This window comes from Chiloscyllium plagiosum, chromosome 36, assembly GCF_004010195.1.
Source record: "Chiloscyllium plagiosum isolate BGI_BamShark_2017 chromosome 36, ASM401019v2, whole genome shotgun sequence".
Taxonomy (NCBI): domain Eukaryota; kingdom Metazoa; phylum Chordata; class Chondrichthyes; order Orectolobiformes; family Hemiscylliidae; genus Chiloscyllium; species Chiloscyllium plagiosum.
In genome coordinates, this window is record NC_057745.1 from 19,528,930 (window position 1) to 19,551,910 (window position 22,981).

General features: G+C 37.3%; 1 protein-coding gene across 5 annotated transcripts in view; it reads left to right on the top strand.

The window, feature by feature from the left end:
• znf280d (zinc finger protein 280D) overlaps positions 1–22,981 on the top strand; it is a 128,279-nt gene that overhangs the window by 101,117 nt on the left and 4,181 nt on the right. For 4 of the 5 annotated variants that reach the window (XM_043677474.1, XM_043677473.1, XM_043677472.1 and 1 more), the window contains 4 exons: positions 903–965; positions 3,066–3,187; positions 9,649–9,673; positions 22,225–22,273. In XM_043677474.1, coding sequence (XP_043533409.1) covers positions 903–965; positions 3,066–3,187; positions 9,649–9,673; positions 22,225–22,273 — 259 coding nt within the window. The remainder of the gene's footprint in view (positions 1–902; positions 966–3,065; positions 3,188–9,648; positions 9,674–22,224; positions 22,274–22,981) is intronic. The other variant, XM_043677475.1, reaches the window with a different exon arrangement.

The following is a 22,981-nucleotide window of genomic DNA, read 5'->3' on the forward strand; positions in this document are numbered from 1 at the left end:
GTCATTTTCTTTTGCTTGTCGCAGGGTGAGTGGGGAGATTGAGGAGTCAGAGGGTCAGTTTGGGGTAATTGGAGCCCCTGCCAAACTGGTTGGATGGTTGCCCTCATTATTCAGCCAGGAAACCAGCTTCTTTCTTGTCTGTTGCAAAGGCAGGTCATCCGGGGGATGGTAAGATGAGGGTGTTAGTTGAGAGAGTTCCCAAAGGACCGCCTTGCCTGGAATGATGAGAAAATGAGCAGGAGGTCGAGTATCTATCCATGGCTAAATTGTCTAATTATTCGTCATCTTTGACACTTGCTTTGCTGTGTCCAGGGAGGAGAAAATAAGACTTTACTTGATGGAAGCTTGTCATTGTCCGTTGTCTTAACTTCGAACAATTGTTATTGTCGTGCAGGTCAATAGTCAGAACCACAATGATAAATACATGTGATTTTACTACTAATAAAAATCCGTAAAAATCCGTATTGATGTGAAGTAAAAATCTGTCCAGATAAGAATTGTGTTAATCAATTTCACTAATTATTCTGCTGTTTAGGTTCGCTTGTTTCTGTGTCCCATGTAACATCCAAAGCAAATTGTTTTTACTAATTTTCACAATTTTTGGCAGCCCAGTTTTTTCCTGCTGATTTAACTATATTTTACACTCAAACAAGAAATCAAATACCAACAAAAAACACTAAATGGGGAATGTTGTTCAATGAGTTTTACTTTCTGGGAGTCAGCTGTTGACAAACTGAAAACATAAATATATCATGTTAATTTCTTTGTTCATAAATAAGATTTTACTTTTGGAGTTAACATTTTAATCATTTATTATCTCAGTTATGTATAATTGAGGAAATCAAATTGGATTATTTTCTAAAATATACCTATGTCATCTTCTAATATGTTCTATTTTGCAGATTTCATACTGTCCCAAGTAAGAAGAAATTTTTGATGTTCAGAGAATTTTCAAACAAGTTGAGGTAGGAAAAATTAATATAATTTTGAAACTTAAAATGTCACTGAGAAAATAATAGTTGTAATAATCCTCCATTTGGCCCATTTAAGAGAATGGGAATTTGCTTCTGGTATGTGAACTTTGTGTAAAGCCTGATCCTCAAGATAATTCAATGAGCTAACAAATGATGAGAAAAGTAATGATAAAGCTTTGTGAAGTTGATATTACCCCATCTGATAGAAAACAAAACCAATGAGCTAATTAAGTTCAAACTGAATTGTGTAGTTGGTGGGCAGATGCTACCTTAGTTTGCACGGTGAAGAACAGATAGACAACTTTGTTAAGAAAGGTTGATTTTAATGGTTGCAGAGATCAGGAAGTCTTCACTCAGTTTCACTGTCATTTCCTCTGTGAATTATTTTTGGTTGCTCACAGGATGTAGGTGTCACAGGCTTGATCAGCATTTATTGCCCGTCCCTAAATGCAGTGGAGAAGATGGTGGTTAACTGTCCTGAACCATTGCAGCCATGGGGTGTTGGGACACCCATGGTACTGTTAGGGAGGGAATCACAGGAATTTAATCCAGTGACAATGAAGGAGCAATGATATGCAGTTAAGATTGTGTGTGCTTTTGAAGGGAACCTATTGGTGGTGTGTACCCATGCTTCTGCCTGTATCATTCTAGGTGGTATAGGTTATGGGGGGGGGGGGGGGGAGTGTTGAAAGTTACCATTGGAGGAGCTTTGGTGATAGTGTACACTGCTGCCACTGTTTCTCAGTGGTGAAGGGAGTGAATGTTGAAACTGGTGAACAGGGTGGCAGTAAAGTTGGTTGCTTTGACTTGGATGATGCCAAGTTTCTTGACTCCTGAGAGATGTTGGAGCTGCATTTATGCAGTCAAGTCAGAAGTATTCCGTCATACCACTCTTGTGTCTTGTAAATGGTAGACCAGTATTGGAAATACAAAAAGTAAATTATTCAATGCATCTGCTGTTGTTGCCACAGTATTTACATGACTGATCCATTTCAGTTTCTGATCAATGGTAACCTCCTGAATGCTGATAGTGGAGGATTCAGCAGTGGTAATGTCATAGAATGTCAAGGATTGATGATTAGATTCTCTCTTGTTGGAGGTTGCCATTGCCTAATACTTGTATGGTGGGCATATTACTTGCCGTTTATCCGACCAACCTGGAAATTGTCCAGGTGTTGTTATGTATGTACATAGATTACATCAGAGTCTGAGTAGGATGGGTTGGGGGTGTGCACAGCAATTTAGTATGAGTTTGTTCTATTTATTTATGGAATATTGCAATCTTCTTGGCAGAATTTTACAAAAATATATGTTTTGTTTCTAAACTTGGTAAATCTAAAGCGTGCAGTAAAGATGGTCATTACCCACCAAGTCCCACTCTGCAGCACTTCTGAAAGGTGTTCTGTTAGTTCTTCACAAAAGTTTGACCATTTGCCCAAAAAAGTGCAAGACAGAGCTCTGTGTTTATGTGGCAGGTAGAAAATCTGGTACTTTAAATGCAGTCTAAAACCTTTGCAGAGTTGTAGCAGCACGTTTTGGTTCATAACTCTTCTCTGTGGAGTTCTGTCACCAATCCTTGTAGATGCTTAGAACTAATTGTTATGTGCAGTTGTATCATAATGGGTTAATTGTCATGTGGAATAACTTTACTGGAGCATGATTCTGGATTTGAAAAATCTGAGAATTGTGCAAAGACATCTACTTGGACTTCTGTTTGTCCATCTATTTCCATTCGCTCTTGTGTTCTAATTTGTGAGATATACCTTCATATATTTATTATTCGCTTATCCTATTGTAATGTGGTCAAAGTAGAATGACAGCAAAAGCTGAGAACTTGATTTTACCTGGAATCTCAAGTTGTCAAATTTAGGGTTGCTAACTTAAGTATTGCAGGCTAATAGGTGCCCAATGGAAATTTAAACCAGCTCATTGAAATGATGTATTATATCAGCCAGTCCATGCTGTTATGAACCTATACAAATGCAATTGCCTCGGGTAATCCCAACTGCCAAGTCTTGTGAGCTGACAAATTATCCTTTCATATGATTAAGAACTTGTTTTCAAAGAGTTATGTACTTCATATTGTTGCAGAGATGTCAAACTGGTGTGTACTCACTGTCCATTTGAAGCTGATTCTACGGGCTCAGACGCCATGGCAAAACATCTTGTTCGAAATCAATACCATGGCTGTCTTATTGTTTCATCGTCCACTGGTAAGAGCAGAGAAATACAAATAAATTGTCTTTTTTTCCCCTTTGCTTAAAAAGCCTTTTACCCCCATGAGGACCTGTTATCTGAAAACCAAATGCTTAGAGTTAACTCCAGTACTTTTTGGTATGGCTTGTCTGTTCAATTTTCTTAAAAAGAAAACCTATTTTATTTCAACAGCTGTTTTCTGATGTACTGAGATACATTGATTTTGTCTTTGTGACATAATATAAAATGGTTGGTGTGACAAAAGGTGCATAAAATATAATTTCAGAATTTGGTTTATAAAAGGTCATAAAATGTAGATCAAAGCTGTGGAATTCTTTTTCGTAAACTGTCAAAATTTATGTCATTTTGGAGCAGTGACCCAAATGAACCAATTCCAAGAAGATATGTGACTGACATCAAGAACTTGGGAGGACCCCGAGAGTGCGAACTGAATAAGTTTATACTCTGGTTTTGTGGATAGTGGAAATGCATTAAGCCATATACAGTCTTAGTTATAGAGAGGTACGGCACAGAAACAGATCCTTCAGTCCAACTTGTCCATGCCGACGAGATATCCCAACCTGATTTAGTCCCACTTGCCAGCATCCGGCCCATATCCCTCCAAACTCTTCCTATTCGTGTATCCATCCAGATGCCTTTTAAATGTTGCAATTGTACCAGCCTCCACCACTTCCTCTGGCAGCTTGCCCCTTAGGTCTTTTTTATATCATTCCCCTCTCACCCTAAACCTATGCCCTCTAGTTCTGGATTTCCCTATCCCAGGGAAAAGACTTTGTCTATTTATCCTATCCATGCCCCTCATGATTTTATAAATCTCTAAGGTCACTCCTCAGCCTCCGATGCTCCAGGGAAAACAGTCCTAGCCTATTCAACCTCTCCCTATAAGCTTAAATCCTCCAACCCTGGCAACATTTTTGTAATTCTTTTCTGAACCCTTTCAAGTATCACAACATCCGATAGGAAGGAAACCGGAATTGCACACAATATTCCAAAAGTGGTCTAACCAATGTCCTGTATTGCTGCAACATGAATTCCCAACTCTTGTACTCAATACTCTGACCAATAAAGGAAAGCATACCAAACTCCTCCTTCAGTATCCTATCTACCTGTGACTCCACTTTCAAGGAGCTATGAACCTGCACTCCAAAGTCTCTTTGTTCAGCAACACTCCCTAGGACCTTACCATTAAGTGTACAAGTCTGCTAAGATTTGCTTTCCCAAAATGCAGTACCTCGCATTTATCTAAATTAAACTCCATCTGCCATTCCTCAGCCCATTTGGCCCAACTGATCAAGATCCTGTTGTATTCTGAGGTAACCTCCTTTGCTGTCCACTACACCTCCAATTTTGGTGTCATCTGCAAACTTACTACCTATATCTCTTATGCTCCCATCCAAATGATGAAAAGTAGTGGACCTAGCACCATTCCTTGTGGCATTCCACTGGTCACAGGCCTCCAATCTGAAAAACAACCCTCCACCATCATCCTCTGTCTTCTACCTTTGAGCCAGTTCTGTATCCAAGTGGCTAGTTCTCCCTGTATTCCATGAGACCTAACGTTGCTAACCTGTCTCCCATGGGGAACCTTGTTGAACGCTTTACTGAAGTCTATATAGATCACATCTATCGCTCTGCCCTCATCAATCATCTTTGTTACTTCTTCAAAAAACTTAATCAAGTTTGTGAGACATGATTTCCCACACACAAAGCCATGTTGATTATTCCTAATCAGTCCTTGCCTTTCCAAATACATGAACATCCTGTCCCTCAGGATTCTCTCCAACAACTTGCCCACCACTGACATCAGGCTCATAGTTCTCTGGCTTGTCCTTACCACCTTTCTCAAATAGTGGCACCATGTTAGTCAACCTCCTGTCTTCCGGCACCTCACCTGTGACTATCGATGATACAAATATATTTGGTTTTAAACTCCATTCGGAAAACACCAGCGCTTTAGTTGAGAAGGATGAAGAATTGAGTTCAGAAGCCAGTTTTATTTACTTTCCTTAATTTTGTGTTCAGTAGAAACCAGTCGCTGCAGTAGGTTTCTTTCTAGTCTGTAGTGTATCCAAATCAGGAGAGCTTGACATTGAAATCCTCAAGTTGTTAGAATTGGAAAAAGTTTAGTACATCATAAGTGTGAAAGATTCATGACATCAGACTCTGACAGGAACCATAATGTTGCATCTGTACTTGAAGAGAAAGAAACTAGAAGGAATCAGTCAGGTAGAAATTTAAGATGGGAGTACAGTTTCTCTGGATTTACGGTGTAGCTTTGCTTGCTGAGCTGTAGGTTTGATATCCAGACGTTTCATTACCTGGCTAGGTAACATCATCATTGGCGACTTCCAAGTGAAGCGAAGCTGTTGTCTCCTGCTTTCTATTTATATGTTTGTCCTGGATGGGGTTCCTGGGGTTTGTGGTGATGTAATTTCCTGTTCGTTTTCTGAGGGATTGATAGATGGTATCTAGATCTATGTGTTTGTTTATGGCGTTGTGGTTGGAGTGTCAGGCGTCTAGGAATTCTCTGGCATGGCTTTACTTAGCCTGTCCCAGGATAGATGTGTTGTCCCAGTCGAATTGGTTTTTTTCATCCGTGTGTAGGGCTACGAGGGAGAGAGGGTCGTGTCTTTTTGAGGCTAGCTGGTGTTTGTGTATCCTGGTGGCTAACTTTCTTCCTGTTTGTCCTACGTAGTGTTTGTGGCAGTCCTTGCATGGAATTTTGTAGATGACGTTGGTTTTGTCCATGGGTTGTACTGGATCTTTGTTTGAAAGTGTTGGTGGGTTTGTGTGCTACTAGGATTCCGAGGGGGTATTAGTAGTCTGGCTGTCTGGAAACAAAGTGAAACTAGATTTTATTGTGTTAAGATCCAGAGAAAGAATGAGAGAAGCGCTTGGTTTATTTGCTTTCTTTTTTTTGTATGATAAACTATGTTCTGTTGTCAAAGAATATCTGCAACCTCATGTGAATATGTTTCATTGAGCAACTGCCATGTTAACTAATGAAACAATTAACAACCTGAGATCCATCAAGCTGCATTTCCTTTCAAGATCTGACCTGTGCAGTAGTGCCATCAGCTGGGATCATTACAGTGGTACCCTGTTTTACACTTTTGCAGATGTTCACATTAACATCCCCCATTACCACCTGTTCTACATTATTGCACAGTCAAAATCTACTCCAGTATTTTGTGAGTTGCTGACCTGGATCAGATAACAATGCAGAAAACAACCAGTCATTAACTGCAGTGTTATTGCAACTTCAATTACATGTTAGTCCGATGCTTTCGCATTATTTTAAGATCAGTAACTCTCAGAAGCTAGTGTCCATATTACATGATCAACCTTTACTTTTAGACAAAAGTAGTAAAGAACCACAGATTAATAATGCACAGTAAAATTAAGACTGTTATTTGTTTGTAACTAAATAATGGTGATAATGTCATCACAATACTAATGTAACTCAAATTACATATACCTCCAGCTGGTCCTGGAGAAATAGGATTGATTGTCACATGTACTGAGATACAGTAAAAAGTATTATGCATGCCATACAGGCAGATTTTGCCATATATAGTACCTCAGAGAGTAGTAGAACAAAGTGCAGAATTTAGTGTAGCCACAGAGAGGTTGCAGAGAGAGAAATCAGAATTGACATTTGAGAGGTCTGTTCAAAGGTCTGATAACAGCAAGGAAGAAGCTGCTCTTTTATCCATTCGTACAAGTATTCAAACTTTTATATCTTCTGCCCAACAGAAGAGGGTGAAAAAGAGGGGTCTTTGATCCCCAGGAAACAGGAAGTATACATTGAGTAAATAAATAGAAGGCGAGTTTGCATGATGGAATGGGCTGTGTTCATTACTGTCTGTAGTTTCTTGTGATCTTAGGAAGAGCAGTTGCCATACCATGCTGTGATGCATCCAGATAGAATGCTTTAAATGGTGCATCTGTAAAAATTGATAAGAGTCCTAATGGATATGCTGAATTTCCTTAGCCTCCTGAGGAAGTCGAGTCATTGTTGTATTTTCTTGATCGGTGTATCAATATGGGTGGACCAGAACAGATTGATGGTGATCATCATTCTCAAAAACTTGACGCTGTCAACCATCTCCAATTCATTCAGCATCATTGATACAGACGGGCGTATCCAGCACTCTACTTCCTCAAGTCAGTGATCAGCTCTGTTTTGCTGACATTGATGGAGAGATTGTTGTCTTTACAGCATGCTGCTCAGCACTCAATCCCTTTCCAGTAATATGTCTTGTCATTGCTAGAGATCCAATCTATGTTGTCAGCAAATTTCTAAGTGGAGTTGGAGCCACACAGTTGTGAGTGTATATGGATTATAGTAAGGGACTGAGTATGCAGCCTTGCAGGGTACCAGTGTTGAGGATTATGGTGGGGGAGGTATTGTCACCTATTCTTATTCTTACTGATTGTGGTCTCTGGGGCAGCAAGTCAAGGATCCAGTTACAGACGGGGGAGCTGAGTCCGAGGTCTCAGTTTAGAAATGAGTTTTTTTTTTGGAATTATAGTTGGTACATAGGAGCCACGCTTCGGGATCCATGTTATCCAGATGTTCCAGGGAGGAGAGTAGGGCCAGTGTACTTTGCACTGTTGTTCTGATCACACCTACAGTTGCCTAATAATATATTATTTTTCAGTTTTCTGAAGCACTCTATAGTCCTCTACCAGTCTCCAGATACCCTATTTAAGTGACTATATTTGATACTTTTTCTGGACAGTGAGCAATAGTAAACTTTTTAATCATAGGGTAGATTAGTTTTGAATTTAGTCACTACATTCACGCACAATTTCTACAAGGGTTGCTGCATATCATGGAGCTAGAACCATGTTTTATTTTGTTTTGCACTCTATGCTGGGGCCAGTGAGTCATCCTGCATATGAATAATTCAGTAAGGACCTGGGATATTTCTTGTTATGGTTCAAAATCATGACATTACTTTATTATCTCAGCAATGTTCAGGTTGAGGTTCTGATTGTACGTTTGCTCGCTGAGCTGGAAGGTTTCTTTTCAGACGTTTCGTCACCATGCTAGGTAATATCGTCAGTGAGCCTCCAATGAAACACTGGTGTTTTGTTCCACTTTCTATTTATGTGTCTTGGTTTCTTAGGGTGGGAAAAAACACCAGCACTTCACTGGAGGCTCACTGATGATGTTGCCTAGTACGGTGACGAAACGTCTGAAAACAAACCTTCCAGCTCAGCGAGCAAACATACATCCACATCCATTCACTATCTCCTCACGGAGCTCCAACCAAATAGTTTTTAATTCACTTTACCTTATTTTTAAAACTTGCCACAGTTCCTGTTTTGTGCTTTCCAGATGAGTTACAGTTAAAAGCTAATTTTGAATTCTATAAGAAAGATTAGGACAGAAGTGTGGATAGTATTTTTAAATACCACCCATGTAATAAACAAAACAGATTTAGAGAAGTGAATAAATTATTGTGGGTTATGAGAAATTGTAATTCTTCCAATCTTGTTTAAAAATTGTCTTATTGTGATGAAGACTTCTTTCACATTATTTTGGAAATTTGATGATGTTACAACATTAAGTTTGACTAGTGTTAGGGGAGGTCGATGGTGAGTTTCATTTTATAATTGTTCTGAGTGACACTGGAATGTCTGAATGTTTTAATGAGGTGGTTAAACCCTTGCGGTGAATAATTCAGTGCATTAGGAAATAAAGAAGGGATAGAAGAAAAAACCTGCAGTTTCTATTATCATAGAAAGATAAACATCCAGATGGAGTTGGGTGGTGTGCAGCTTCATTCAGAGAGTAAGGATCAGGTTAATTGTCTCCAGTTCAGTCATGGATGGAGAATATGTCCTGAGTTATCATAGAAGAAAACTGCAGAAGGAGAAAGCCATGGAAGACATGACTTTAAGGAATCAAATTAAAATGATTGAGCTGCGTTAGCAGTTGTTCAAGGCTTTCAGGAAAAGACATTAACTAAATCAAATGAGTTTTTGAGTGAACGTAGAAATTTGTCTCAAAGAAATAGATTACTGCCATGCCTATTGAATAAGAACCTTTAAAACAGAGACAAATGACCCTCACTGATCTTACAGTATCTGTAAGGTTTTGTTGAGGTAAAAGGGTTGAACTTTTATTCTGAGTTTGTAATAAGACTGTAACAAATAGTTGTTAGACAGAGTTTGTATTTTTCCTTTCATGTGTGTATTCGATGTTGGTTCATTTGTTACAAATACAGCAACTTGTTGTGAATATGTTCAGTGACTGACCACCATAATAAACAAATGGGGAAAAAAAACGCGATTCAGCAAGCCAGATTTCATTCTGGAATCTGATTTGTCCAGCATTAGCATCAGTTTGAATCGTAACAATGTCCATGTCCATTTGTTGACAATCAGACAATAATTCACCGGGATGAAAAGAAGTACTATTTGTAATTATTTCTTTTTCTTTCAGCTTCTTTTGTTGACACTACGTTCAAGTAAGTATCTTATTTATTCAATTTTCTTTGGAAAACTTAAATTATTTTGAACATAGCATTTTCATTGTGAAACCATGAGACTCAATAGCTTCTGAAGAATTCTATGAAGTATTTATGGAACAGGAATCTTTATAATTTGTTTTCCCACGTTGTTTAATGATTTGGAATTGTTGATTCTTTTTGTACTGTTTTGGGTTTTAGGAATATTTTTAATGTAAATGGAGATTTTAGATTTGTAACAAATTCACTAGTTATCAGAATTAAATACTTCTTCTTTTCCCCCATTTTGAACAAATTATCCAGCTTCGAAAACCTAGCTGGACACCTGTCTGCAAGTACTTTATAACTCGCTGCTTGGAGTGCATAAATGTGACGTGGATTACCTCCCCATATGACTCATTATGCAGAGTAATTATATTTTGTATACAACAAACATTTGCCTCATAGATCAATTTTATTCGCCAGTTTGTTTTGCATTTTTATGTACCGCAGTTGCATATCAACCATTCATAAGCTAATCTTGTGGAATATATATTACTTTGTAAAATTCATGGTATCTTCTTTCTCATTTGAAGCAACAGGATTTCCTTTTTCTATATGGAAATATTTTGTAGAGCTGATGGACTGGATTACGTATCTGTGATATATATCAAATGTAAATTTAGCACTTTGTATGGTGCAATCTGACTTGATCAGATTATTACATTGTTTTAGGAATTGCTCAAAGTTGCATTTGTATGTGGAAATTTTTTTTTTCTTGATTATGCTACTACTCCATGTGGTTTTTTTTATATATAAATGTTTATTAATTTCAACGTGTAGCAGATATCTTTTGAGTGAGAAAAGCAATTCCCCTGCCAGAAGGTCTGCAGTTCCAGGTATCTGTTTGTTTTCACAGTAACCCCAGTTATCTTTGTGATGGACCACAAATTGTACCTGAACATGAAGAATTAATATCAGCTGACATTACATTTAATTTTGTTCAGATACAATAAAAGAACTATAGAAAAAGTTATATTTATGTAGTGCACAGTGGTGGGAATTATGACATTTGCAGAGAAAATAAAGTTGTACCCTATGTTCTGAGCCTTGTATTTGTCTGAGAATCAACATTGCTCACAATAAAATTCTTTTCCTAGTATGGCACTTTTGTAAAAAGCACAGAAATGTTTTTCTTCTCAGTATAAGTAGCCTCATGATATCTGACAAATTGTAATGGTTGTATCTAGTTCCATGCTGCTAAACTGTAGTTGCATTTATTAGTTCATGATGAACTTTTTCTTTTCTTCTGGAAGTTAGACAAGTACAGGTGAAGAAATTAACTGTTGATACTTGTATAGTCTTTCAGGTTGAATAAACTGCATGCTCAAGCAGGCTTCATTCCATTCCTCAACTAAATACTAGTTACATAAGTGTACTAATTCTGCTGTAAGCATAATATAATCTCTGAGGATTGTACCCCTAATTCCTCTCTCATTTCCTGCTTCTGAGTACACAAAAAATGACTGATGCTAGACTATTCCTGCTTCTATAACAGGTGTGAATTGTGGATATTGGCAAACCCGTTTTAGATACAGGGGAAACATCAGTTAGTTTATTTTGAAGGACAAATGAGAAAAGATTAAAAATAGAGTTAACAGAACGTGGGATGAATGGCAAGAAGGTATTAATACCATTTGGTTGACCCTTTCAGCCGAATTAATATGCAGTATTGCCTTTTTTTTAACAGTTATTGTACAATGAGCAACTGAAAACTTCACATTTGAATTTGACGAAGGTTGACAGCTTTGATATTACTTAATTGGTAATTTGAAGCAAACTAAATACAGGGTTCCAGTTTGTAAGGATTTAATGCCCAGCTCTTTTTAAAGCATTTATCACTTAATTTCCATTTTCAGAAAGTAACAATTATTTGATATCATGTGGGTTCTTGGCTTACCAGATAATCTTTCAAAGTAATGGATGTGTTGTCAGTTAGGTTTAGAAGTTGTGTTGTTGTATTTCAATGGTTTGTTTTTACAATGTTTCCTGGTGCGATTTAAAAGGAAAAGATCTGAACAACAAAATACTTACATATATAGCCTTTAACCTAATAAAACACCCCGAAGGATCAAGAATTTATAGTGGACTGCAGTTATTGTGCAATTTTATTAAACTGTTATGTTAGTTGGGCTTTTTGGTATATGAACATTCCAGAAATCGTACAAGAACGTGTGCCTTCATCTTTGGGCTACAACTTCAGTGGATCATTCATCTACTGAGACATGAGAGTTTGAGGCATTTTTGAAATCCCATACAGTAACTCTTTGTCGAGTATTTTTCTTTCCTAGAGGATTTTTACCTGCATCTTGCTCACAGAAAATAAATCTAAAATGTTTGGGCAGATATAGCAACATGATTACTTACTATTTTCAACTTTACTATTGAGCTATTTTAAATTCATGGAATTGAGACTCTGCATATTTCCTTTATACTTGATGCATGCAAGCAAATAACCTAATGCAATGGTCAGGTAATAGAACCATGTTTTTGACTTAGTGGAAACTTGTTGTAATTTTCTTAAAAACTCGTGAGAAATTGGAAAGGCCAATCCTCAGGTTGATGTTCACGGACTTTGATAATAGTGCACACTGATCTATTTATCCAAGATTCTTTCATTCTGGCCTCTTGATTACTTTCAGTTTTAATCACTCCATCATTGACACTGCTGATGAGGCCTAAAACACTCTCTCTCTCTCTCTCTCTCTCCTTCCAAGACAAGCCTTAAAACATACCTCTTTGACCAACTTGATGGTCATCTGTCCTAATATCTCCTTGTATACCAAGTTTCGCTTTATAGCAGTCTGTGAAATGCATTCAGGAGTTTTATTATGTTAAACATCTGTATAAAGTTTGTAGAAGGCAAATTGCAAAACACTAGATAACCTAAGATAAACAGTTTATTATTCCTATAGACTTTGAAGGAACAGATAGCAATCTTGATTGAAATGTTAGTATTAGAAATTTGTCACTTAGGCCATAGTAATGAATAATGTTGAAGCTATGACTAACTGTAATACATGGGTATTTCTTTGTATTTAACGTTCAGGAAGGCAATGTTAATGATGAAGTACATTTGGGGATTCTAATTCCCTGACCTGAAAATAGTTTGGAAGTATCATTTATTGTGTTCTGATTTTGTTTTACCTCATTATTTTGCTGATATTAATGATTTGTACTGTTAATTACCTGGAGGGTTATGATAATCTACCTGGTAATAAAGCAGCATTTTATAACAACAGATGTGGTTTGAGTAATTTTTAAATTTTATTATGCAGCTATGTGTCATAAATCAACCCTTTTAAAGTTGCTGACGGGAATGGATTATGAAGTAGTACGATAGAACTACTGTTTGCTGTAAATGTAGTAGAATTGTAAATGAACTTGATTCATTCATAGCAATGGCTCAAATAAATTGCAGAGGTATCTTTCTTAGACTAGACATCCTCCTGAAAAACCAATTAGTTACTAAATTAGTGATCCGTTCATCATGTTTGAATGCTCATTGCCCAAATACTGTGCTCATCGGCAAAATTCATTATATCTATTTACTATGCTTAATAGAATCAAAGAGCCATACATCATGGAAATAGATCCATGATTGCTGTTGACCAGACATCCCAACCTGACCTAGTCCTATTTTCCAACATTTGACCAATATCCCTCTAAGCCCTTTCTATTCATTATACCCATCTAGAGGCCTTTTAAATGTTGACATTGTAGCCTCCTCCACCACTTCCTCTGACAGTTCATTCCATACACGCACCACCCTCTGTGTGGAAAAAATTGGCCCTCGGGTCCTTTTTTAAATCTTTCTCTTCTCACCTTAAACTTATGCCCTCTAGTTTTGGACTCCTCGATCCTAGGAAAAAGACCTTGACTATTTATCCTGTCCATGACTCTTATAATTTTATAAACCTTTATAAGGTCACCCCTCAACCTCTGACACTCCAGGGAAATAAAGCCCCAGCTTATTCAGCCTCTCCCTATAGCTTAAATCCTTCAATCCTGGCAAAATCCTTATAAAGCTTTTCTGCACCCTGTCAATTTTCACAACATCCTTTCAATGTAAAGGCGACCAGAAATGTATGCAGTATTCCAAAAGTGGCCCATCTGATGAAGGTTCTGTTGTACTCTCTGATGAACCTTCTTCACTGTCCACTACACCACCGATTTTGGTGTCATCTGCAACTTATAACCATGCCTCCTATATTCACATCCAAATCATTTTTATAGATGATGAAAAGCAGTGGACCCAGTACTGATTCTTCTGGCATACCACTGGTCACAGGCCTCCAGTTCAAACAACATCCTACTGGCAGAAAAGAGGATACAGTTTAAATAATTAACTAGGTTTCACATTTTACATATGTGGACTTTTTCAGTTGATAAAAATTGACACCAGTGAACCCATTACTAAGTAAAAGCAATTGCCATCCATTCTCTGATATGAGTAATTGTTCACAGAATGCATTTCTGTGCTGAACCTTTTGTGACTCGGCAATACTGTACAATACTCACCTGTTGAATCAATACACAAAGAATCAATTGCTTTCATCAGTCATTAGAACCTGCAATCATTAGCTACTCTGCAATATTTCTGTTTATTCATTCAATGTAGTTATTGAATTTTTTTCCAAAGGACAGTTTGCTATACATCAGCATAAAAACAATTAGCCATTTGAAACAGTGGAAATACTAATTAAGCAACAGATCAATGCTTGTACCTTGAGTTACATTTTATGTTTGTGTTTTTAATAATCTCAGACCATATTTTAAGTAAGCTTTCTTTATAAATCATCATGAAAGAATCAAGAATAAAAGGCAGTGACTGTTAATGTTGAATATGTTAGAAACAACAAAATAAATAATCCAGCAAGTGATAATAGAATCTCAAAATAGTAATGTGAGTTTCATGTTCTTATATTCTACCTCTATTAAGATATTATATTAAAGATGTTGTAGGTAAACATAGTACATTGCAAAATATGTTTAAACTATGGATATTGCCAAATACATTTTAGTAATCATGATTTTTTTTGAGGCAAAATAAATTGAGTCATATGACACATTCTGCATTTCTGATTTATTTTAATTTTGCCTTTTGTTCCAGTAATAGTATTTAATTTTATGGAATTTTGCAGTTGGAAGAGACTTCAAGCATGCTTGTTGTGAATTTCTGATCCTCCGATTTGGTAAAATCTGTTGCTTGTTGAAAAGAAGAAACTGAGATGTTTTACCCTAATTTCTTGAGAATTATCAGGAAAGTGTTGGTGGTCTATATTGCTTCAGAAAAGAGATGGAAGTGAGCTAAATCATTCTAGTGTGATACTTCAGTAACTCATTATTAGTTTCAATCAATAAGTGCAGGGAGTTCTTTTTGCTCTCAAACTTTTGTATTCATTTTGATGGGGTTCAGAAAAATGTTCAGGAGATTCCCCAACCATCTAGTCTGATCAGGACTGTAGGCAGGATACTTAATTTTGCACACTGCTACCAAATGCTGCTTAGTGCATCCCTATGTATGTTGACGTTTCTCATGGGACTAAACACCTGCATTTTAGAAGATATGATTTTTACAACTTCTCATTGGAGCTGTTGCAGATTGAAATGAGGCAAAGAGTATTGCTCAAACGCAAAGAAACCAAAGTGGAGTTGAGAGAAAAAGAATTGCCCTTGAGAAAGGATAATATGCAAAAAAGACTTCCTACAGTCGAGACAACCATCAAAATCTTTGACGTCTTGGGAAGAAATTAACAGACGCAAAGTATAGGATGTTGACACCATGGCTGCCACAGACTGACCCATTTTAAAATAACCATTGGAAATGCCTACTTGAATCAAGATATCAGGGGAGATTCTGAGAGCTTGTGGAGATGATTGAAAGGAAAACTGTTGACTCTATTTCTCTCTCATTTTCTCTCCCTCCTTCCTTTCCTTACCTCTCCACATGCTTCAAAAAAAAAACTGGCCCAGTTTACACAGCAACTGGGAAAAGAAGAAGCATCAGGGAACTGAGAAGTTTAAAATACCATTTGCTGCTACTGATTCCCCCCAGAAACTAGATTTAAACCTTAAGCTCAAAGGATTTTAAACTGTACCTTAGCTCCCTTTATGCTGGATGCTATCCCTTTTTGAACCTTTTTATCTGAGTGTGAAAGGGTGCAAGTGATTGCACGCAAGTTGTATCCTCCGTGTTGCATCTTTTTTATTTTGCTCAGGTTTCGCAGGCAATAAAATAGCTATTTTTCACTCAAGATTGCCTCCTTATTGCTTAAAATTAAGATAGTTAACTAGATTTTAAATTGGAGAGAAGTATAACTTCTTGTTAAAAAGAACTTGAACTTTGTCAAAACCAGTTGATGAAACTGAAAAAGATGAGAGCCAGTTCGTCCCTTCTCTCAAATTTATAACCATTACATTTCTCAGGACCCACTCATCTGAACACTATGAATTGGTTAATTTTTAACACTTAATCATTAATGTATTTTTAAAATTAAAAAAGAAAATTTAAGTCATATTTGGATTACAATTTAACAAAGTAACCTCGACCATCACTTTACTGAAGTATAATCTGAACACTTCTCTTCCAACTCCTTCACAAAGATCCACTCTTCCATTCAACATTAGTAATCCAGCATCTCAAAAGTCTTGGATTCATGTCTTGACAGCTGATTTTCCAAACCATGATATAAACATTGGTGTGTTTGTGCATTTTGTGTGCATCTGCCTATGTCAAAGGCCCTGACAATTGAAAATTTAGTCAAAATGTAAACTAACCTCCATTGTAAATTATGCTTTTTAGTTATGTTATTGGTCACTAGTGACCACTTAGGGACTTGTTCGAAAGTTGGAATAGAAAGTTCTCATGTTGAAAATAAGGAAAATCTTGACACAATGTGAGGAAGAGTGGGTTCCTTTAGTTGGATTAAAGTTTTGTTTTAATACAGTTATGAAAGAAGCTTGTGCCAAACGTTGTTTTATTCTATTGGACCCCCTCTGTCAGCCTGCCTGCAGTCTTGACATTGCTGGGATTGTTGGGGCTGCTGGTCAGTCAGGTTGGATTGGGGCTCCAGAGGGTTGGGACCTCCTGCAACTGAGGGATATGTATGGCTGCAGAAAAAAACTTTGTTTCACACCTAACAGGTCTCTGCTGATGCCACCCACCACCATGCCCACCCCCCCAAAAATATTCTGCACATTGTATCCATGAGGAAGCTACCATGTATTTATCAGTTCCATTAGACTTCGGTTTATTCAGGTTGATTAAGTCGTACACATCAGATTAGTTTCTTTAGATTAGAAGGTGGGCATGTATTATAGGAGGACCTCTTGCATTGGGAAAGAATTGAATGGTTCCTTAAGGTGAGTGGAATTTTCTTGAATTTATCATCTTAGAAATGGCATCATGTTTTCTCTTTGAGCAATTTAGAAATAAAACCAGTTTTTTCTATCTTGAAAATATGATGCCTTTTTCAGATTATGAAACCAAGAAGCACAAATTGTCATATGGACTCATAGAATCATACAGTAGAGCCCACCATGTCTATACCAACCAACAAAACACTAAACTGCACTAATTCCATTTACCTGCATGGCTCATGGTCTTCTATGCCCTGGCTTTTTGAGTACTCATCCAGTTGCTTATTGAATGTTGTGGGGGTACTTGCCTCCACCACCCTGTCAGGCAGCAAGTACCATTTATTTTTTCTCAGATCTCGTCTGAACCACTTGCTCCTCATCTTAAACTTATGCTGCCTGTTCTTATACATGCCTGCCTTGGGGAAGAGATTCTCACAATCTACTCTGCCTCTCATAATTTTGTATACCTCAGTCAGAACCCCTTAACCACCTCTGCTCCAAGGAAAACAAATGTAGCCTATCCAGTCTCTCCTAAGTGAGACTTTTCATCTCAGGTGATTCTCCTGTGCACTGTATCAATGGTCTAACAAATTGTTTATAAAGTTGTAGCAAGATTTCCTTACTCTTATATTCTACACCCCAGCTAATGAAGGCAAACATTCCATATACCGCCTTCACCGCACTATCTGTGCTGACACCTTAAGGGATCTATGGAATAGTATATCAAGGTCCCTTTGTTCCTCACTACTCTCGAGGAACCCACCATTCATTGTATATATCCTTCCCATAATTGACCTCCCAAAATGCGTCATTGATCAGGATTAAAATCCATCTGCTGTTGCTCTGCCCAATTTACCAGCTGATCAATATCAGCCCGAGATCATTCTCATTATCAACAATATCTCCAATTTTCATATCATCTGCAAAGTACTAATGAAACCATCTATATTCATGTCCTAGTTCTTGGCTGAAAGTTTTGCGACCTTTTGGGCATTATTATTATATATTAACTGCGTAAATCATGTTCATTCTCAATATATTATTTGATTCTTGAGTCATCTGTGAAGCAGTTGTAAATTGGTTTGTTCTAAGCCTCTCATAATTCCCTTTATAAAGTCAAAATGTTAGTATCTTCGAGGTATCATCTGTGAAGATAAAATTGTGTTTGATTATTTTTTCTTTTTGCCTAATTTTTTGTTAGCTTTGTCTCTCTCTGTATAGTTCGACCCCTGAACCCATTGACTGGTGTTTTAGGCAGCCTCTGGTATAAGGTCCCTTTTAGGTCATCATTTATAGGTGCAGCTTACCAATTCAATGTGAGGAAGCTAAGCACCTGTAAGAATATTAACTGGTTATTTTCTCAATCAAACATCCATTAGAGGTGTCTGAATTCCAGCTAGGAGTGGAATTCCTCATTGATGCTAATACCCACACTTCCAATTTAATCTTAAAAAATAAAGCAAATGCCTAAGTTAATTGGTATTTTTGCAACCAAACCAAAGTAAGTTGTGGACTAGTTGGGCCGAAGGGCCAGTTTCCACACTGTAGGGAATCTAATCTAATCTACAGCTGATCTAATTTAAAATAAATTCTGTTGGACAAAACCACTTTGTATTCTTTTGTTAAGATGCAGGTATATTCTGGTTGGCTTAGCTAAAAGGTGCTGCTCAGTCTATCTTTGCATTGCATTGAGAATCAGGTACTTTTCTGTTTTTCAGAGAAAGTGGAGATACTTTCCTCACAATACTAAAAGCTGTGCAGCACATCTGATGCTGAGTATACTGCTCGTGCTAAGTATGGAATTGAATAAACCATGGTTGCCCACCCTTTTCACAAGTGACACCCCATTTACGCTTTTTTCTCACTGAGTGGGTAGAAGCAGATTTCTGAAAAATGACATTTGCACAACAATCATGAGTTTTTTTTTAAATTCCAAAGCAATAAATACATTAATAGAAACACCCATTACACGTTGCTGACTTATGAATAAAACTTCTTTTTTTGCTTTTCAGTTCAGAAGCAGAGCTAGAAAGGAAAAAAGACTTAGTCCCAAGTCCTGATCACTCGGTCAGGGTTGGAGATTGGTCTGAGCCAAGGAGGTGGATTTAACACTGACCATGGTTTACCTTTGATTGGATTCAGTTTGAACTTGCCTTGGTGAGATTCACTTTGAAGTAGGTTGCCTTTCAGCCCGAATTTTCCTCCTCTTCCCAGCCTGCCTTGTGGATAGTTTTTTTTTTCTCGTTGCCAAGGCTAAGTAGCCTGCCCAGGACCCCTTCATTGAGGGAACCTGGTGAACACGCCTAATCTAGTGCAGGAACATTCCAGATTAAATTTGTTGTTTCTGCTGAGTCATCTGATTTTGCCAGTATGGGGATTAGGTACTCTGGCTTTCATGTTCCTCTAGGTATTGGGAGGGGGAGGGGGGAGCTAGAAAATTAGGTTTGTCACGTCTGAACATTATCCTAATGGAAAATATGTTGCTTTAGACATCTGACAAGGACAGGATTGAGTTTTGGCCAAATTGGCTGCAAAATCTCACTACCTATGCTCATATGGCAAGAAATTGTGCATATTGAACCATATTAATGGATCACTCCTTCAGGAACAAAGGTAAGAAAATTAGAACAAGGAGTTTTTATTTTCTGTTAAAGTACAAAGTAATTTCAGGACCTTCCTCTAAAGTATTCCTTTAAATCTTGCATTGGTTTCATTAAATTGAATTCCTCAGTGGGCTGTAATGGAAAGATGTGCAAGCTGACCATTTTAATCTGGCAGTCATGGATTTTAGGACAGTCTTTTGAATGTCTTGTCAAGCTAAACAAGTTCATTTATTTAACAGAATTGATATAAATATTTTAAGTAACTACATGTTCCTGCGTGTTTAAAAAGGTCCAAGGGTTTGGCAAACTTGAATGTTTTTCATTGAACATATCACTTTAATAATTATATATTAGCTGATTTCTTTTAAACTGCAGAATTGATGTAGAACCTGGGACTTGACTGGCTCAAAATGTTAACATCTGACAGTATTTAAAAGCATTAAAATTATAATTTTTATAAATGTGTAAAAGGACATGTGTTCTGAAAGCTTACCGTTTAGGATTTATCTCTAGATTCTTCTGTAAAGAAGGAACTTGGCGAAAAACTGATTGCAATGAATCAACCAGTTAATGCACTGCAAACCTTGTTTCTTAATGGACATTATTTTTGAACATGATGGTGTGTTGAAGTGTTTAACTGTGTGTATCCTGATCTACATAGAAAATATTGCAGAATGTTTGCAGGGTTTCTTTTCAAAATGTGTTAACTTATTAGAATTATTCAAATTATTGATCAGAGGTGTACAATACACCATATTATTGGAAAATGTGACATTGTAAACATCTGGAAATGGACCCTGGAAACCCTGATGTGTTCTTTTCATCAAAAAGGCAATTGTTTCCTTTTTACTATTTGGAATTTGTATCCATTTATTTTTCCAAAACTTTTGTCAATTTAGAGCCTTTAGGTATTGTCTTTCTGACAAGGCTCTTGTGTAGGAACAGAATTTTATTTCCAAAAATCAATAACAGTTCACCTGAAATGGAAATAATTGTTCAAGAAAATCAAGCAAGTTCTATTGAGCAAGGTTAATTCCACTGAACTGCCCAGTGAAGGAGAGATTGCCAAAGAGAAAGGTATAGTCAACCATGTCATTCTACAGAGAGGTCATTGAGGGATTGGTCATTGCTTGGCACTTCCCATTGGATGTCTTACTGAATGTTGTAATAAACTGATTCACTATCTGAGGAATAGCCAATGGAACTGATCACTGTACAACGATCAGTAAATATCCTCACTTTTGACCTTGTGTTAGTGAGAAGTTCATTGAAGCAGCAGAAGTGGTTGGGCCTCAGACACTGCCTGGAGAAACTTGCAGCAATTTCCTGCAACTGAAATGATTGGCCATAGTAACGTTAACCATATTTCTTTTGTGTAGGTGTGACTCCAGCCAGAAGAGAGATTTTCTCTTAATTCCCACTGTCATCAATTTTACTAGGATCCCTTGATTCTGCACTCTAAAAATATTGCTTTGATGTCACAAATAGTAATTATTTTGCTGGGTAAGGTCAAGGGTTTTCTAGGTGGAGGTGAGGATTGGTTGTGTAAGTTGACAGCTGCAGAAGAATGTTGAACCGGAGGGCAAAGCCTGTGTAGCTTCAGGTTTGAGAGATGACTTTTTTTAGAAGATCAGGTTTCCTGTATGGGGGGAGTTAGGACAATATACTGTGAGGAATGGCCATGTGAGATTTCATGATTTGAGGGGTGACCCAGGGAATGAGTATATAACCAATAGGAAAAGATATAGCAAGAATCGGAGGCCAGTGAACTCAAAAGAGATTGAAATCTCTCAGTTTGAGGATTTGATCAGTGCAGAGATTTGAAGGAGGGAAAGTGATTGTGTTGAGGTGAAACATAGGTGAGAAATATTTTTAAAGGAACAGTGAGAGGAATGGAATGACGAATGTTCAATGATGTAGAATTCTGCCAGAGGAAAATCCAAATGGCTGTATTGCTAGGGAAATGATGGAAAGTGCACTCAATTTGGGAACTTTAAAAATGGGGAAGCTATCAACACCCATAGATTAAATTTCAGCCGAAGGCAGAAGTGCTAATTTAACTTGGGAGGGGGTGCGCACAGGAGAGTGCATGTTATAGGGAAGGGCATATGGTGGGGGGAGTAAAAAACTTTTTAAACAGCAGTAAGAATATCTCCGATATCTGGTAATGCATAGTTAAACACGTTACAGATCATTCAAGTCTGATCCCTTTAACTGTAGAGAGCGAAGGGATGGAGTGAATAAAGGACTTATTCATTTGTTAAAGGGATGTGGCTGCTACTGGCAAGGTCAACATTTATTATTCGTCTGTAATAAATTGGACACAAGAATAGGTAAGGAATGGGGGCAAAAGGGTAGAATAAATAGAAGTAAAGAGCTCAGGTCTGGAGCAACTGCCAAAAAGCTCTCTGACTTCTAGGTTGTCTGCCTAATAAAACACAAACAGTTGATACTGTTGTGGAAGTGGATCTTTAAACTAGTTTTCTATATAATTTTGGGACAATATCCTTAAAAGAAATCAGAGCTAACAGTATTTTGTTGACTCAGCAGGGGAAATGAGGATATTTCAGTAGCTGAGGAAGTGAAGAAGTCTGACGTAAGTTCAATTTCTTTCACCATTACAATGCTTATCCGACCTGTATGCTGCCAAGTGGAATATTACTTGTATGCGAAATATATTGTAAAAGCTGTTTTACAGATAACAGGCACATTGTTAATAGGAGAATCCAAAATACGGATTCCTTCAAAGATTGTGTGTAGTTATTGGCTTTTAGAGCACTGGAAAATTGTAGGAAACTGCAAATTGGCCTGCAAATGGACTTTTAATGGCAAAGTTTCTACCTAATTTAAAAGTTTTTGGGTGTTGTCAAACAGTGAGGATGTTATCAAATGATTGATCCACTGATAAATACGCTTATACTCCAGAGAGCTGCTTTTCTGTTCAGACATGACTTTACAAACCACAAGTAGGCTCAGACTTGCCTGCTGTTCAGCCATGTCATTTGTATGATGTGGTGCTTCTGATTGACTGGATAACTAATCTTAAAAGGAAGACAAAACTTTTAAAATTTGCTCCACATCCCAAATGGATGAAAAAAGCGTTGAGAAAGCAAATCACAAAACAGCTTACATTATTTGGGAAGTTTGAGGGAAAGTAAAATCAAACCTACCCAAAAGGAAATATTTGGAGAAGAGAATGATAAGTCGATCAAAAGTATTTTGAAACATTATTTAAGTTGTTTATTCATTTTGCAATTAAGGGTTGTTAATAAAGCTACAGTTGGTACTTTAGTACCTTAATTCT